Consider the following 17952-nt stretch of genomic DNA (forward strand, 5'->3'; position numbering starts at 1 on the left):
CTCCAGCGCGGGCCCAGGGCGCCGCCGCCGCCGCCGCGCTCTCCCGGGGCCCCGGGCACAGGCCACAGGTGGCAGCGGCGCCGCCCCCTCCCCGCCGGAGCCCCGCGGCCCCCGCTCCGCGCTCCCGCCTCGCCCGCCCGCGCGGGGCCGACCCTGCCCGGGGGCTGCGGCCCGGCCTCGCCTCCCCCGCGGCCCGCACGCCGCCCGCCACGCCCCCCGCCCGCGCGCCCGCCCCCCCCGGCCGGAGGTGGCCTCACCTCACGGGGGCCAGAGCGGGGAGGGCGCCCGGTCTCCTCCGCCCGCCGCCCGGGCCCACGGCCGCTCGGCTTGCGGCTCGGCCCCGACGGCCGGCGGCGGCGGCGGCGCGCTCCTGGGGGCGGGCTCTCCGCGGACGGGGAGGAGGAGGAGGGGGGAAATCGGGTCTCCCCGGGGGGCCCGGGGCGGGGAGGCCGGGGAGCGGGGCGGGGGAGGGAGGAGGGGGAGAGGGGGAGAGAAGGGGGGACCCGAGCCCGGAGAGGGAGAAGAGGGGGGAGGGGGAGAAGCAGAAGGGGAAGAAAGGCCCCGGAGTCCGCCCCCCGCGGCGGCCTGCGCGCTGCGTCACCACGTCCGCGGCGCGGGCGTCAGCGCGTCCGGCGCCGCTTCCTGTGTGGGGGGCGCCGCTGTGTGCGGGGCCGCGGCCGCCGGGCGCTCGCCTGCCCGCACGCTCGCACGCTCGCACGCTCCCCACCACCACCACCACCGAGCACGCGCGCGCGCACCACCGCCCCCGTCCTCGGCGCGCGCGCGCTCCCGCTGCGGCGCTCGAGGCCGGGCCCTGGGGGCCCCCGAGGTCGCCGCCGGAGCCACTTCAACTCGAGAACGGCCCGTGTCATCCTCCGTGCACCGAGCACTTGGACTGTGATTAGGCGGGTGACTGGGGAGGGAAGGAGGGCCGGAGAGGAGGTCTGGCTAAGTAACCCGAGGCTGGCCTCACTCACCTGTTGTAGCCCAGGCTAGCCTCGCCCTGTAGCCCAAGCTGGCCCCGCCTTGTAATCCTGTGCTGACTTCGCCAAGTAGCCCAGGCTGGCCCCGCCCTGTAGCCCAAGCTGGCCCCGCCTTGTAATCCTGTGCTGACTTCGCCGTGTAGCCCAGGCTGGCCCCGCCTTGTAATCCTGTGCTGACTTCGCCGTGTAGCCCAGGCTGGCCCCGCCTTGTAATCCTGTGCTGACTTCGCGTGTAGCCCAGGCTGGCCCCGCCTTGTAATCCTATACAGACTTCGTGTGTAACCCAGGCTGGCCCCGCCTTGTAATCCTGTGCTGACTTCGCCGTGTAGCCCAGGCTGGCTGGGCTCTGGCTCTGGAGTCCTTTCTCCTTCAGTCTTCTTGGGGCTGGTATTTCCGCCATGGACCACCACGAGCTCAGACCGCAACTCCTGCTCCCAAAATAATCTTAGAACTCACAGTGTAGACCAGGCTGGCGCTGAACTCACTGGCCAAAAGTCACACTCTTAGGCCTTCTCAAAGATCCAGTTCCCAGTTCCATTTTTGGAACAGTCATCTTAAATGTTTAACCTCAAGCCGGGCGGTGGCGGGGCACGCCTTTAATCCCAGCACTCGGGAGGCAGAGGCAGGCGGATCTCTGTGAGTTCGAGGCCAGCCTGGGCTACAGAGCCAGTTCCAGGAAAGGCACCAAAACTACACAGAGAAACCCTGTCTTCCTCCAACCTCCAGCCTCGACAGGTAAATTCCCCACGTGGAAACAATTTATTCCTCGTGGACTCCCTACTTGGGACTCTCAGAGGACAGAGGTAAGAATTCCGAGAAGTCTCCAAAGTTCCTTTCTTAGGTAGAACTGATTGCAAAAAGCGAGAAAATCGAGACCGCAGGTCCGTTCCCCACAGTCACTCTTGCCACTGAGGACACAGGAGCTGGTGTGTCCCCCAAGCTGTGCCCTGGGTCCAGTTGTGTGAAACAGTGACTTTCGGGCCATGTCTTGTCCTGGGTGACACCATTTTACAAAGCAGCAGTTGGCTCCATTGTGAGTGCAGATGCAGGATGGTGAGCCTGCATCTGATCTGTGCATGTAGACACCATCCCTGTCCTCCACAAACCAGGAGGCACAGACTGATAAATAAAAATATTCCTATAGTAAAAAAAGCATGCCTGCATCCTCAAGGATATAGGTTGGAAACATACAAGCACATGGGTGTATTAAAACCTTAGAAGGGCGCTGGAAAGATGGCTCAGTGGTTAACTGGCTGCTGATCTTTCGGGAGATCCAAGTTTGATTCCCAGCACCCACATGGCAGCTCACAACTGGCTGTAACTCCAGTCCCAGAGGAACCTGACGCTCTCTCTGGCCTCCACAGGCACTGCACACATGTGGTCCACAGACGTATCTGTAAACAAAACACCCGGACACACACACACACACACACACACAAAGCTAGGCATGGTGGCACACACCTTTAATTCCATCTCCATAGTGAATTCCAGGACAGCCAGGGCTATACAGTGAGACCCTGTCTCGAAACAAACACGCAAAACAAAACAAAAAGTAGTAGAGGCCAGCAAGACGGTTCAGCAGGTAAAGGCACTTGCTCCCAAGCCTAATGGCGAATGTTGGATCCCTGGTTCCCACATGGTAGATGGAGAGAAACAATTTCTGCCAAGTTGTTTACAGATTTCTACATGATTCCTGTGGCACCATGTGCCCAGGACACACACGCTAGACAAACAAATTGTTTTAAAAAGTTCTAATTGGAAAGATCAGGCCCATCAACTTAGTGAACATACCCGACTAAGGAAGATAGTCCTACACCTCGCTCTCCTGTGATCCATGTCTTCTAGCTCAGCCCTGAAGCTCCGCTAGTCTCCAGCAGCTCTTCAGCTTAGTTATTAATATCTAACCACCTACAGTGACTCTTTGTATCTGTGTCAGCTCTTGGCCTCTGTGTTCAATAGGATGTTCAAAAGAAACTTGATTACCAACCACAACCACCACGGGCGCTAACGAGGGAAGCTGGGATTGCTTGGCAAATTGCAGCCAATGAAATAGGCATGCTTGCAAATTTATTGTTTTTTTTTCTGATATAGCACACGAGCAACATCTGTTTTTGGACATTTTTCTCTCCCATGTTCCTTAACTTTCAGATGAAAGCTTTGACTCAATGGGCAAAATCCAACCAGAACTAACCAAGAAGGTTGAGCTGAGAGCATCAGGGAGGGAATATCGGGGTGGGTGGGCTTTAAGAAGGACTTTAAGAGGAGCTGGGCCATAGCGGCCCTCGACTTTAATCCCAGCACTTGGGAAGAAGAGGCAGCCCTGATCTACAGAGCTGGTTCCAAGGCAACAAAGGGAAGAAGAAGAAAAAGAAGAAGAGGAGGAGGATGCAGCTCTGAAGTAGTTATGCCTTACTTATTTATTTTTTTAAGAGTCGCCCTTTCAGTCAGGTATGGTAGCACATACCTTTACTCTCAGCACCTGAGAGGCAGAGGCAGGAGGATCATTGTGAGTCCAAGGCCAGCAGGGTCTACATAGCCAGTTCCAGGCCAGCCAGGGCTACATGAGATCAACAAAAGGAGTCACCCTTGTAGGGCTGGAGAGATGGCTCAGTGGTTAAGAGCACTGACTGCTCTTCCAGAGGTCCTGGGTTTAATTCTCAGCACCCACATGGTGGCTCACAACCATCTGTAACTCTAGTTCCAGGGGATCAGATGCCCTTTTCTGGCCCCCACAGGTACCAGGCTATAGCTCTGCCTCCTGAGTGCTGGGATTAAGGGTGTGTGTCACCACTGCCCAGCTATAGCTCAAGCTCTAATTGGTTTTATTAATAAAAACCCGGAGCCAGATATTGGAGTAAGTGCTGAAAGATCAGAGAGAGAAAGGAACAAGCCACAACCACCTCTCACCTCACCAACTCCTCAGCCAGAAGGCACTGAGCTCCTGTCTCTTCCGGCCTTCTATTTCTCTCTCCCTCCACCCAGCCATATCACTTCCTGTGTCAACTTTAATCCCTAGTGCTGGGATTAAAGGCTTGTGTGCCTCCCAAGTACTGGGAGCAAAGGCATGAGATCCCAAGTTCTGGGATTAAAGGTGTGTGCCACCACTGCCTGGCTCTGTTTCTCAACTGGATCAATCTTGTGTAGCCCAGCATGGCCTTGAACTCACAGAGATCCATCTGCCTCTGCCAACCAAGTGCTGGGATTCAAGGTGTGTACCACCACTGCCTGGCCTCTATAGCTAACTAGTGGCTTAGCTCCACATTCTGATCTTCAGGCAAGCTTTATTTGTTAGATCACAAACAAAATATCACCACACCAGGCACGTACACGGTGCACAGACATACAAGCAAGCAAAACATGCACATAAAACACAATAATAAGAAAAAAAGAGGGGTTGGGGATTTAGCTCAGTGGTAGAGCACTTGCCTAGCAAGCACAAGGCCCTGGGTTCGGTCCTCAGCTCCAGAAAAAAACAAAACAAACAAAAAGAAAACAAAGAGATGGCTCAGTGGTTAAGAGCACTGGCTGCTCTTTCCAGAGGTCCTGAGTTCAATTCCCAGGTCATAACTGTCTGTAATGTAGCTCCAAGTGATTTGACACCCTCACACAGACATACATGCAGGCAAAACACCAATGCACATAAAAATAAAATCATTAAAAATAAAATTACATTTACTTATTAAAAAAAAGAATCACTTTTAAAAAAATATTTTTTTTAAAGATTTATTTATTTATTATGTATACAGTGTTCTGTCTGCACATATCCCTGCAGGCCAGAAGAGGGCGCCAGATCTCATTACAGATGGTTGTGAGCCACCATGTGGTTGCTGGGAATTGAACTCAGGACCTTTGGAAGAACAAACAGTGCTCTTAACCTCTGAGCCATCTCTCCAGCCCCGATCTATTTATTTATTATGTACACAGTGTTCTGCATGCGTGTTTGGTGAATGCCAGAAGAGGGGACCAGACCTCATTACAGATGGTTGTGAGCCATCATGTGGTTGCTGAGAGTTGAACTCAGGACTTCTGGAAGAGCAGCCAGTGCTCTTAAGCTCTGAGCCATCTCTCCAGCCCCAAGAATCACCCTTTTAACTGGTTGTGGTAAATCCATGCCTGCAAGACCAGATTTGAGAAGAGGGGGCAGGAGTTCAGAGCCAACCTCCATAACGTAGCTAGTCCAAAGCAAGCCTGAGTCACGTGAGAACCTGACCCAACCACCCACCATGCAGACACAAACATAAAGAGTCACCATTGATTGATTGACTGATTAATTTTGAGAAGTTAAGGAAGGCCTGAGCGCTCGTGTGTACCCTGCCTCAGCCCCTGAAGTAACACTATCATATAACCCCTGCTCACAGCCTTTCTCCCAGGCCTCACGAGGCTCTGCAGAGGAAGAATTCCATTTCTAACCTTTGTCCCCAGGCCTGGCAGCTCATTTGTTGGCCATCTCCCACCAGTAGCAAGGGACAGACATCTCTCTCCAAACAATCCAACCTCTCCTCACATCCCCCCACTCTGTACTGTCACTGGGACACTCTGCCAAGTTCCACCTGTCCTGGCTTCATTTTTCAGGTCAGATGTTTGACTGCTCTATCTCTGGCAAAAAAAAAGAGTCATGCCAGCCAGAGGTCCACTCCTCCCAGGGTCCCTGGTGGCCCGGACAGAGTTGAGGCCACTGCTGTGGAGACCCTGACCACTGGATGTGTGTTCTTCAAGGAGGACCTCCTCCAGCAATGACTTCCTTCTTGTTGCTGTTTTTTTTGTTACTGACTCCAGCCACAGTGGCGAACCTCAAAACTGCTGGTCCATGTCCAACATGTTGGGGGGCCACCTTCAACCTGGAGAGCCAGCGGGAGCTGCTTCTCGATTTGGCCAAGAAAAGTATCCTGAATAAGCTGCACCTCAGCCAGCGCCCCACCCTGAGTCGGCCTGTGTCCAGAGCGGCCCTGAAGACCGCGCTGCAGCGCCTCCGTGGGCCTCGACGGGAAACCCTGCTGGAGCATGACCTGACACAGGAATATGAGGTCATCAGCTTTGCTGAGACAGGTGGGTCCATGGTCTGCAGCTCTGACCCTGGAAAGAGAAAATCTCCCAACTTCATTCACTCTGGCTGCCTCTCCCAAGCCATCCAGCTCCTGCCTCCCAGGTTCTCTATGATAGGTCAGGTCCACCTGGTGGGAGCTGGGAACTGTTAAGTTTCATTTCTTCTGAAACTGCTTGTCCTCATCTCCTCTGACACCACCCCCAGAACCCACGACCCCCAACCCCAAGTGTACCCGCCTGTTCCCCAGGCCAAGGACTGGTTACTGGGGAGTCCGTGATTTCTCTGGCCCCAAGATCTATCACTTCCATCTCTTCTTCCTCATAAGTACCCCATTTATGTAAAAAGAGAAGTAAAACACCAGGATTATTATAATACCTCTCCATACCTCAGGCCCTCATGTCAGAACAAGGTCAAATAGCACTCAGAAAGAGGTATGCAAGATAAACGTAAAGAAACTCAGTCTCACACCAGGTGTGATGATGCACACCTTTCATGCCGGCACTCTGGAGGGAGACAGATCTCTGAGTTCAAGGTCAGCCACAGTGATAGGTAAGATGCTGTCTCAAAAACAAAATAGATAAATAAAATTTTAAAAAATTAAGTAAACCGGGTGAGGTGGCTCACACCTTTAATCCCAGCACTAGGGAGGCAGAGGCAGTTGGACCTCTGTGAGTTCAAGGCCAGCCTGGTCTACAGAGCAAGTTTTTGGACAGCCAGGGATATGCAGAGAAACCCTGTCTCAGAAACAAGAGCGAAGGGATAAAAGACAGAGGAAAGAAAGCATTGCTTCCACAGATGAGAGAGCGAGAGAGAAGAGAGGAAATCTCAGAGCTTAGAAGCAAAATGCAAGCTTCCTCTTAGGTCTGGGCAATGCCATTCCCCACCCGACGCAGCTCCTTTCCCCTGGTGGCTGGCACCTAATCTCCTCCCTCGACACCCAGCACAAGCCTGGGCTCCCACTCCTGCGGAGCCACTTCAGCTGAGTGAGCTGGGTAGTTAGTAACCAGTTTTCTCATCCATGAACAAGGACAGTGAGAGCACAGCTTAGAGATGTCAGTGGGTTAACACATATAAAGTCCTTAGGATGCGGAAAAAAGGAAGAAGGAGCAGGAAACAGAGAGGAAGGACTCAGCTCCTGTGCAGCAAGGGTCTCCTCTCTGGGTCTTCACATGGCCCAAAGAGCTAAGGACACGCTCTCAAGTCTCTTTTATCAGGGCATGAATCCCCTCTCCAGGGCTCCACCCTCATGACCTAATAACCTCCCAAAGGATCCACCTCCAAACACTATCACCTTGGGATTCAGATTTCAACACAATTGTTTTGTTTTGTCTTTTGAGACAGGGTCTCCTTACGTGGCCCAAGCTGGTTTGAAACTTACAATATAGCTCAGATTGGCCAAATACGCATGACCTTCCTGCCTTAGCATCTGAAACGCTGGATGTGCCCAGCTTCAATATATGGATTTTGAGGGGATAGAAGCAAAGAAATCCATAGCAGCCTTTCTCCGAGAAACCTCTGACCACTCCAGCCCAACCTTCCTTACACGTGGTAGCTGGCCTCCAAGAGGGCAGTTTCAGGATAAATGACTGTCCAGCTTCTGCACACACTTTGTTTACTTTTGTCCCGTGGGCAAAGCATGTCACTTCGGCCAAGTCCAGAGTCAGGGTGGGATGGAACTGATTGAAATCATGCAAACCAGGAGGTGTTCTGGGGCTGCCGACATAGCAATCCACTATAGTCTGTTCTCTGGCCCCTAGTAACTCATTTCCTTCCCACTGCCACATACAAAACACAGCCACCTGTTCTGGATTCTTCCAAGTCACATTTTCATCTATGATAACATTAGGATCAGGTTTGAAGTCCATGATCTCATCACATAAATCAGGAGGCTAAATCATGAGGCTCCTCAGGTACTTTTCTCCAGGTTCAGGGATCTTCAATAGTGTCCTAAAACTGGTTCATACTGCCTTCTGACAGCTGATGGTGAACATATCTGGGTTCAGTTATGTCACATTAGAAGCTTAAAATTGGACCTCACGGAAGAATTTATACTAGAGAAACTGTCAATCACCGCAAATCAGGGCTTTGAAGGTTCTTCTCCCGGAGACCAGCTGTTCAGTGTTTACTAACACACCACTGCCCACGTTCCTGGAAATAAGTTACCTCTTCCCCCTACCCACCTAACACCATGCTGAGGCTGAGACAAGACAGGGTAACCCTAACAGGCGTTCTCCTCCAGGAGAATGGTGGGGGATGGGGCAACACTGGCTAAGACAGGGACAGGGGGCCAGGCAGTGGTGGCACATGCCTTTAATCCCAGCACTCAGGAGGCAGAGGCAGGCAGATCTCTGTGAGTTCGAGGCCAGCCTGGTTTACAGAGCGAGATCCAGGACAGGCACCAAAGCTACACAGGGAAACCCTGTCTCACAAAAAAAAAAAAAAAAAAGACAGGGACAGGGTAGCCACAACAAACGTTCTCCTTCAGGAGGGACACGGAGCAGTCACTGATTCATAAACACCTCCCTCTCTGACAGGTCTTGTGGGTCTCACTCTCATGATCCTCTTGCCTAAACACTGGGACAGGTGTGTGATCCATAAAAGTCCTGATTTCCTGTCTGCTACAGATTTCAGTCTACACAGATAATTTCCATGGTGGGGCCTGATTCTGCTCTGCGGGGAGCTCAGATCGACCGTCATATAGCCCTTGGCGCTCTACCTTCAAAAATGTCCTTCCTTCTGAACAAGAAATGACCTGTGTTTGCAAGGGAGTGCAGAGCTCTCTGTTGTTTGTCTGGTTGTCTGTTTGTCTGTTTGGAGATAGGGTCTCACCACGTGGTCCTGGGCTGGCTCGGAACTCTCAATGCAGACCAGGTTGGCCTCTAACACGTAGAAATCCTCCTGCCTCTGCTTCTCAAGGTGCCCAGCCCTTTCCCTGTTTGCTTTGTATGTTGGCAGCGCCGAGGACAAACGCTCTGCTGAATGACGCCCTTAGCTCCCTCTTCTCATTTTGAGTTATCTCCATCCCTTTCAGTCCAAACTGGTGCTCCTCTGACTTTAAGGCCCAGCAACTTCCTCTTGAGGAACCCGAGCCTCCTCTGGAGGGTAGGATACTGTCTCCTCTTAAGCCTTCTCTTTCCCTTGGCTCTCCCTCTCAACGGTGGTTGGCGTCCGAGCCAGGTGTTTCCAGCTTCTTATCCAAGCGATTAAAAATAAAGGCTCACACAGACTTGAAAAAGAAGATAATTGTATTTGGAGCAAAGCAATAGTATAGATTAGCTGATGGGGGGGGCGGGTATAACTGGGTCACGTGGGTAAGGATACTGGAGGGCTCCAACTATTCCTTTCATGGGGTTCAAGGAAAGGAGGAGTTGGTTCTAAGGGATGTAGTCTATGTAGTTCATTATTTTGATTAATAGATTAAGCCATACAGTCATTGTTCCTGCTGTCCATGTCCCTTCCCATAATGCATCAGACTTTAATCATACGCACACCTGATTATGCACAGGCCCACAATGGAAAACAGGGGATTCTCTCGGAATGGTCACCAGAGGACAGTTTTGCCTTACTGTGCATGCACACAAAACCAGTTCAGTCCGGATCAGCCCTTCCATCCTTCATACCTGAATATGTCAGGAATATATTTGAATACACACTGTCTGAATATGGTTGTTACCAGGGGCAGGGGGCTCATATCAGTGCTCAAGAGCGGAAGAACATGTAGTCCAGTGCAAATAAGGAGCTGGGGGGGTCCTAGGAGTGCCAAGTGCATTGTTTGGAGAGTGGCGTGTGTGTCTAGCACGTGCAAGTGAAGGCACTGGGCTGCCAAGTGCATTATGATAAGGGATGTGTGTGTGTAACTAAAACTGCACGGAGGTCTCAGGGCACCAAACATTCCTATGCTTGCCTACCTCCAATGCTATGATTAAATCTGTGTTAAAAATCTTTTTTTTTTTTTTTCCTTCGAGACAGAGTTTCTCTGTGTAGCTTTGTGCCTTTCCTGGAACTCACTCAGTAGCCCAGGCTGGCCTTGAACTCACAAAGATCCGCCTGGCTCTGCCTCCTGAGTGCTGGGATTAAAGGCGTGCGCCACCACCGCCTGGCTTAAAAATCTTTTCTTAATAAACTAAATGAAAAAAAAAAAAGACTTCACAAGTCTCTAAATAATATAGTGTGGTCTATCCAATCAGATGTTAACACATCCTGTGCTGTCCAAACTCTAAGCCATCAAGGTATTTCACACCTGTAATCCCAGCACTTGGGAAACTGAGGTCACTCTGAATTTGAGGCTACATAGTGTGACTCTATCTCAGAGAACTGAATACATGAGTAAACAAATAAACGAATTTTTAAATCTTAACGGGAGTTGTTTTCCGTCTCACTTTTTTTGTCCTAATCTTTATTCTAGCTGTGTCCACTGCCAGTGCCCTGGATTTTATTTTTTTAATTTTTTAGATATACTTTATGTGTATAAGTATTCTGCCTGCACGTATGTATGTATACCACATTAGAAGTCAGAAGAGAGCTTCAGATCCCCTGGAACTGGAATTTCAGATGGCTGTGAGCCACCATGTGGGTGCTGGGAATCAAACCCGAGTCCTCTGCAAGAGCAACATGTGCTCATAACCACTGAGAGATCCCTCCAGCCCTGCACTATTATTATTACTATTATTTATTTATTTTTGAGACAGGATCTCACTATATAGTCCTGCCTGACCTGGAACTTTCTATATAGACCAGGCTGGCCTTGAACTTAGAGATCTGGCCACCCATATCCAACAAGGATTTTTGTTGTTGTTGTTGGTCCTGAGGTTATTTTTTTATTTTAAGAGCCTTTTGTCTCTTTTAAAAGATCTGTTTATCAATTTATTATGTGTATGTATGTGCCTATGTGAGTTTATGTATACTATATAGAGGTAAGAGAGCATCATATCTCTTGGAATTGGAGTTACAGGCAGCTGTGAGTCACCTGATGTGGATACTGGGACCTTAACCCAGGTTACACATCTGGAAGAACAGTAGGGTCTTTTTTTGTTTTATTTTGTGTAGCTTTGGAGCCTATCCTGGAACTTGCTCTGTACACCAGGCTGGTCTCAAACTCACAGAGATCCACCTGCCTTCGGGTGTTGGGATTGAAGGTGTGCACCACCACCACCATCACTACCAGAGGCTGAACAACAGAATCTTAATAACCTCGGAGTCAACCAAAAAGGCAAGAAAAATGATTTCACTTTTCAATCTTGCAAGTCCTTTTAGGATTACTTTCTCTAAGTTCTGCTAGGAAACTGAGTAGGGTTGTGTGTGTGTGTGTGTGTGTGTGTGTGTGTGTGTGTTTTGTTTTGTTTCTTTGAAGTAGGGCTTCATGATATAGTCCAGGCTGTCCCAGAACTCACTAAGTAGCCCAGGTTGGCCTCCTACTCACAGTAATCCCCCTGCCTCGGCCTCCCAAATGCTACTAGAATTACAGGTGTGAGTCACCACTCCTGGCTCTCCGGCTCCCTCAGCCCCCTCCGACTCACGTCTCCTGAAATGCCTTATCACAGGAAGCTAAAACAAGACAATTGGCATTCTCAGCCTTCTGCCAGGAAAGCTCTCCAGCTAAACTCACAACTTAGAAATGGTTTCTGGCTTCCAAGTCACTGCAGGTGACAGACAACCCGTAACTTGAGTTCCTCTTCCTCCAGCTTCCACGGCAGCCTCCTCACTTCTCCTATGCTGCTGACGGTCTCTTCTCTATCCTTCCAAACTTTGCCTGACACTGAGTCCCAAAATCAATGCTGCAAATTCGAGGTTTGGGTTACGGTGGTAGCCCCCCACTTCCGATACACATTTCTTTTCCCGTCACTTATTAGTATTGTGTAACAACATAACAGTCCAGTGCTGCTGTTGCTATGGGGGTTTTGTTCAATGGGTTCCGTCAACAAACCCCACTCATCACACATACTAGGTAACCGCTCTGCTGCTTGAACCACACCTCAGCCCTAACGTAAAAACTTTTTTTATAATTTATTTAAATTTATTTTATATGCATTGGTGTGAAGGTGTCAGATCCCCTGGAATTGGAGTTACAGACAGCTGTGAACTGCCATGTGGGTGCTGGGAATTGAACCTGGGACCCCTGGAAGACCAGTTAGTGCTCCTAACCTCTGAGCCATTTCTCCAGCCCCCATTAAAAACTCTTCTCTTGTTATATTTTTAACACGGGTGTTTGTTCGATTTTGTTTTATCTTATTTTCTTCAGAGCCTCACTGTGTAGGTAAGCCAGACCTAGGATTTTCAGCCACCCTCCTGGTCCAGCTGCCGATCTACAAGGAATACAGGTGTGAGCCATCACACCCAGATTAACAAACGGTCTTAAAACAATTAGTTCATTCTTCTCGTGATTTTGTGTGTTGACTCCGTTTAAATGGATAACTTTGTGACCCAGGTGGCATAATTGAGGTCACTCAAGCCACTGGATCCGGCTGAGAGATAAATGGGACTCATGTGCCTCTGATGGGCTCCGATTCTCCAGCGCTCTCTCTCTCTCTCTCTCTCTCTCTCTCTCTCTCTCTCTCTCTCTCTCTCTCTCTCCAGGATTTCTCATCCTTTAAAATACTAGGAGCACAAGGTCGCAGTGTGTAAATTGTTATCAAACTGTTTCCTAATGTCTCACTGGCCAAACTATTACAAGTCCAGAATCTGTACAAGAGAGTACTACATAAAGTCATGGATATTAGAAGATACTGGTCATTGGGAACCAATGATGTAATAGCCTTTTGATGTTCTTGGGTTTTGCTTGTTTATCTGTTAGATTTCATTTTTATTGTTTTTTTTTTTTTTTTTTTTTTGGCCAGGTATGGTGGCACATACCTTTTTTTTTTTTTTTTTTTTTTTTTTTTGGTTTTTCGAGACAGGGTTTCTCTATGTAGCTTTGCGCCTTTCCTGGAACTCACTTGGTAGCCCAGGCTGGCCTCGAACTCACAGAGATTCACCTGGCTCTGCCTCCCAAGTGCTGGGATTAAAGGCGTGCGCCACCACCGCCCGGCCATTTTTGTTTTTAATTATAGCTGGTGTGTATCTGTGTGTGGGTATGCACACTTAAGTGCAGGTGTCCACAGAGGCCTTAGGGGTCAGAATCCCTTGGAGCAGGAGCTCCACATGGTTTCCAGCCATTCAATGTGGGCGCTGGGATTTGAACCTGAGTCCAGTGGAAGAGCATGCTCCTAACCACTGAACTATTTCTCTAGCCCTTGTTTTTGTAACAGGGTCTCACGTAGCCCATGCTGGCCTTGAACTCCCGATACTCCTGTTTCCACCACCTCTTAGTGCTGGGACTTTATGGGTGTGCATCTTGTTTTATTCGGTGCTGGGAATGGAACCCAGGCTCCATGCATGCTGGGCAGGCACTCTATCAGCGGGACTTAGGCATCAATTTTTATAGAAATGAAACAAAAGCCAGGCTCGGTGGCACACATCTGTAACACCAGCGCTAAGGCAGCAGGGGTTCCTTCGTTTTAGAGAAAGATACCTCATTAGGGAAGATGAGGGATGGTGGGGAAATTGGCAGCTGTCATGTGCAGCCTGGTGTTCGGGCACACACCTACACCAACACTTGGGAGGGCAAGGCCTGAGCTTTCAAGGCCAGCTTTGTCTACAGTAAGAACCTGTCTCAAAATCCGTCCCCCAACCCCGACACTAAAAAATATTAAAGTGATAGCATTACTACCTTTTTTTTTTTTTTTTAAGAAGAAGAAAGCAATGTGTGGACAATAGAATCATTTTGGAGAGGAACTGCATGTGGGAGGAGAAGGAGGCAACCACAGGGTGTGTAGAGGCGAGAGGGCAGGGAGTTGTCCCATCAGTGTTATCCACACACAGAAAGAGGAATAGTGATGCTCTCACTAGAACAGGTGGACTGCAAGGTGCTGGCAGGACATCCAGGTGCCACCGTTAACCAGCTATAAATTTAGGCATGAATTTGGTGATACCCAGATCTCCAGGTCCAGTCTCCCTATGCAAAATGCCCTAGCCTAGACACACAGATGTGAGAACCAGTGACGCACAGACCAGGTCGGCGGCAGTCTATGAGTATGGATGAGTGCCTTTTAGCATAGAGCAAAAGGAAATGAAGACAGAAGACATGCCTCGGAGAACCTGGAGAACCTTTGCATGGGGGGTGCGGACAAAGGAAAACCAAGGAAGAATTTGAAGTTGCTAGGTGTAGGGCTGGGACGTAGCTCAGCCGAGGAGTGCTTGCCTGGCACACACAAAGCCCCGGGATCCCCCCACAGAAGCACATCAAGGTGGTATGGTGGGTAGCACGTGCCTGTAATCCCAGCACTCAGGCAGCAGACTGCAGGGCCTTCCATCCTCCAGGCCAGGCTGGACTCCAAGAGACTATGTCTCGGAAGAAGCAAAACTAAAAGAGAAAAGTAGTCAAGACGGAAGAGATTTCTCCCATCAGATAACCGTGTTGAACTCTTCTTCACTTGGTCATAGTCAAAGACTGATGGTTGGCCCAGGGTCGCCTCTCCTAACATCTGTTTTTCATAAAACCCTACGGCAATTCAGCCAAGTTATCGGCTCCATTGTAACAAGAATGGATTTTATTCCAGTTTCCAATAAGAGCTAAGACATTCCTTAATTTCCATCTGAGATTTCAACAGAATTCTTCCCCACCCCCCATGTATATTCCTTTGTTTGGTTGGTTGGTTTTCTGAAACAGGGTTTCTCTGTATAACAGTTCTGGCTGGCCTGGAACTCACTTTGTAGACCAGGCTGTCCTCAAACTCAGAGATCTGCCCGCCTCTGCCTCCTGAGTCCTGGGATTAAAGGCATGCACCACCGTAGCCCGACTCCCATTCATATTTCTACTAACACTTTTTTTTCTCCTGAGAAAAGGTCTCATTCTATAGCTCAGGCTGGTCTCAAGTCCACAACAGACTCCTCCTCAGCTTTCCAAGTGCTGGGATTGGTTACAAGCCTAAGCCACCATGCCTGGCTCTACCACTATCTTTTAAGTTTTATGTGTATGGGTATTTTGCCTGCATGTATGTCTGCATACCACATAGATGTTTGGTGCCCTCAGAGCCCAGAAGAAGCACTGGATCCCCACTGGAGTTGCAGATGATTGTGAGCAACCATGTGGGTGCTGGGACTCTGGAAAATTAGCCCTTGCTCTTAACCCCTGAGCCATCTCTTTAGACCCTCCTGCTACCGCTGTAATTATGACCACTGAGTCACCTCTAAGAAGTCTCAAACCTTATAATTCTCTAAGTTTTGTTGTTTTGTTTTTGAAACAGGGTCTTACTATACAGCCCTGGCCAGCCTGGAACTTGCTGTGTTCCACACTGGTCTCAAACTCACAGAGATCTGCCTGCCTCTGCCTCCTGATAGTTCTCCATTTTTGATCCCTTACCAGAACTGCCCTCTATACTTGATGGAAATCTCGTCTGTTCTTTAACCTGCTCCTCCAAATGCTTCTCTCTTTTACCCATTTCCAAAGCCACGCACGGTTTCAGGTGTTTGCTATTATACCATCTCATTCTCAGAACCATTAAGAACACTTACTGCTCTTCCAGAGGACCTGAGGTCAGTTCCCAGCACTCATATTGGTGACCCAACCACCTGTCACTCCAGATGCATAGGACACCCTCTTCTGGACTCTGCAGGTACACACACACACACACACACACACACACACACACACACACACACACAAACCCAGAGGGCTGGAGAGATGGCTCAGTGATTAAGAGCACTGACCGTTCTTCCAGAGGACCTGGGTTCAATTCCCAGCACCCATGTGGGAGCTCACAACTGTCTGTAACTCCAGTTCAGACACCCTCACGCAGACATGAACGCAGGCAAAACACCAATGCACATTAAGAAGAGGAGGAGGAGGAGGAGGAGGAGGAGGAGGAGGAGGAGGAGGAGGAGAACCAAAAAAACAAAACAAAAAAAAAACCAGGTGTGGTGTCACACATCTGTAATCCTAGAGCTTAGAAGATAGCATCAGGAAGATTAGAAGTTCAAGGCTCAGCCAGGCGGTGGTAGCGCATGCCTTTAATCCCAGCACTCAGGAGGCAGAGCCAGGCGGATCTCTGTGAGTTCGAGGCCAGCCTGGGCTACAGAGTGAGATCCAGGACAGGCACCAAACAAAGCTACACAGAGAGACCCTGTCTCGGAAAAAAAAGAAGAAGAAGAAGAAGAAGAAGAAGAAGAAGAAGAAGAAGAAGAAGAAGTTGTTCAAGGCTCCAAAAGTATATAAATAAATATGGGGGCGGCTGGAGAGATGGCCGAGTGACTGAGTACCAGCGGCTCAGCCAGAGGACTGGGTTTGATTCCCAGAGCCATACATGGTGGTTCATAGTCATCTGTAACTCCCTCTGACCTCTACATGTGTGCTGTCATACGTGATCCCTCTCCTACGTGCATATACACATACACAAGCACACACAATAACACATTAAAAATCAGAACCAAGTAAAACAAAAACTGGGCATATGGATGCCACAAGCCTGTCATCCCCACACTCTGAGAGTGGAGGCAGGAGGATCACCAGTTCAAGGTTGTCCTTGTCTGCGTATTGAGTTTAAGGCTGGTTTGGACTACGTGAGCCATTGTCTCAAACAAAGGGAGAAAAAAAATAAAAACAAGTATGCTGAGAACAGAGAGGTCGGTGGTAGAGCTGACTTAGAAGGCCCGCGATGACTTAACTAGGGTTGCTTACGTTACAGGCCTCTCCAGCATCAACCGGACGCGTCTGGATTTCCACTTCTCCCACAGAACTGCCAGTGGCATGGAAGTTCGGCAGGCCCGCCTCGTGTTCTTTGTGCACCTCCCCTCCAACATCACCCAGACCGTGAACATGCAAGTCCTTGTGCCCAGACCACAGGGCACCAACCTCACCTCGCCAAGTCGGCACCGGCTGCAGGTGGAGGGCAGCGGCTGGCACCAGCTTCTCCTGGGGCCCGAAGCTCAGGCTGCTTGCGGTCGGGGGCACCTTACCCTGGAGCTGATGCCTGAAAGCCAGGCGGCCCACAGTTCAGTCATCCTGGGCGGGTTTTCTCACAGGCCCTTTGTGGCAGCCCGGGTAAGCGCCGGCGGCCAGCATCGGGTTCGCCGCCACCGAGGCATCGACTGCCAGGGAGGGTCCAGGATGTGCTGCCGGCGGGAGTTCTTTGTAGACTTCCGTGAGATTGGCTGGCACGACTGGATCATCCAGCCCGAGGGCTACGCCATGAACTTCTGCACCGGGCAGTGCCCGCTCCATGTGGCGGGCATGCCTGGCCTCTCCGCCTCCTTTCACACCGCAGTGCTCAATCTGCTCAAAGCCAACGCGGCCGCGGGCACCACCGCAGGGGGCTCGTGCTGCGTGCCCACGGCTCGGCGTCCTCTCTCTCTGCTCTACTACGACAGGGACAGCAACATTGTCAAGACGGACATACCGGACATGGTGGTAGAGGCCTGCGGGTGCAGCTAGCTCACCTGTGATACAGGCAGCCGGAGGGAGAGCGGGCAAACCTGTCCTTACGAAGACCGCCTTCCTCAGAAGGTGGGAGTGACTGGTTCTCTCCTGTCTTCCTAAGCATGCAGACTACCCTCTGTTGACCCCAGGAGATCTACATCTAAGACCACCAGCCTCTCTCTCTCTCCTGCGACGTGGTTGACCCAGAACACCCCTCATCCTAGACCCAGAGCACCCCTCATCCTAGACCCAGAACACCCCCATCCTAGACCCAGAACACCCCTCATCCTAGACCCAGAGCACCCCTCATCCTAGACCCAGAACACCCCTCATCCTAGACCCAGAGCACCCCTCATCCTAGACCCAGAACACCCCTCATCCTAGACCCAGAGCACCCCTCATCCTAGACCCAGAACACCCCTCATCCTAGACCCAGAACACCCCTCATCCTAGACCCAGAACACCCCCATCCTAGA

General features: G+C 50.5%; 2 protein-coding genes across 19 annotated transcripts in view; one reads left to right on the top strand and one right to left on the bottom strand.

Annotated features, from left to right (window-relative positions):
* Positions 1-355, bottom strand: part of R3hdm2 (R3H domain containing 2) — a 121093-nt gene extending 120738 nt beyond the window's left edge. For 17 of the 18 annotated variants that reach the window (XM_059245427.1, XM_059245425.1, XM_059245431.1 and 14 more), the window contains exon 1: positions 258-355. The gene's annotated coding sequence lies outside the window, so the exon portion shown is untranslated. The remainder of the gene's footprint in view (positions 1-257) is intronic. The other variant, XM_059245418.1, reaches the window with a different exon arrangement.
* A 5322-nt stretch (positions 356-5677) lies between these two features.
* Positions 5678-17491, top strand: Inhbc (inhibin subunit beta C). The gene is made up of 2 exons (XM_059245615.1): positions 5678-6029; positions 16746-17491. The coding sequence occupies exons 1-2, from the start codon at positions 5684-5686 to the stop codon at positions 17489-17491; spliced, it is 1092 nt and encodes a 363-aa protein (XP_059101598.1). The 5' UTR covers positions 5678-5683.
* Positions 17492-17952: the final 461 nt, after the last annotated feature.

The sequence above is a fragment of the Peromyscus eremicus genome, chromosome 18 (assembly GCF_949786415.1).
Source record: "Peromyscus eremicus chromosome 18, PerEre_H2_v1, whole genome shotgun sequence".
Lineage (NCBI taxonomy): Eukaryota > Metazoa > Chordata > Mammalia > Rodentia > Cricetidae > Peromyscus > Peromyscus eremicus.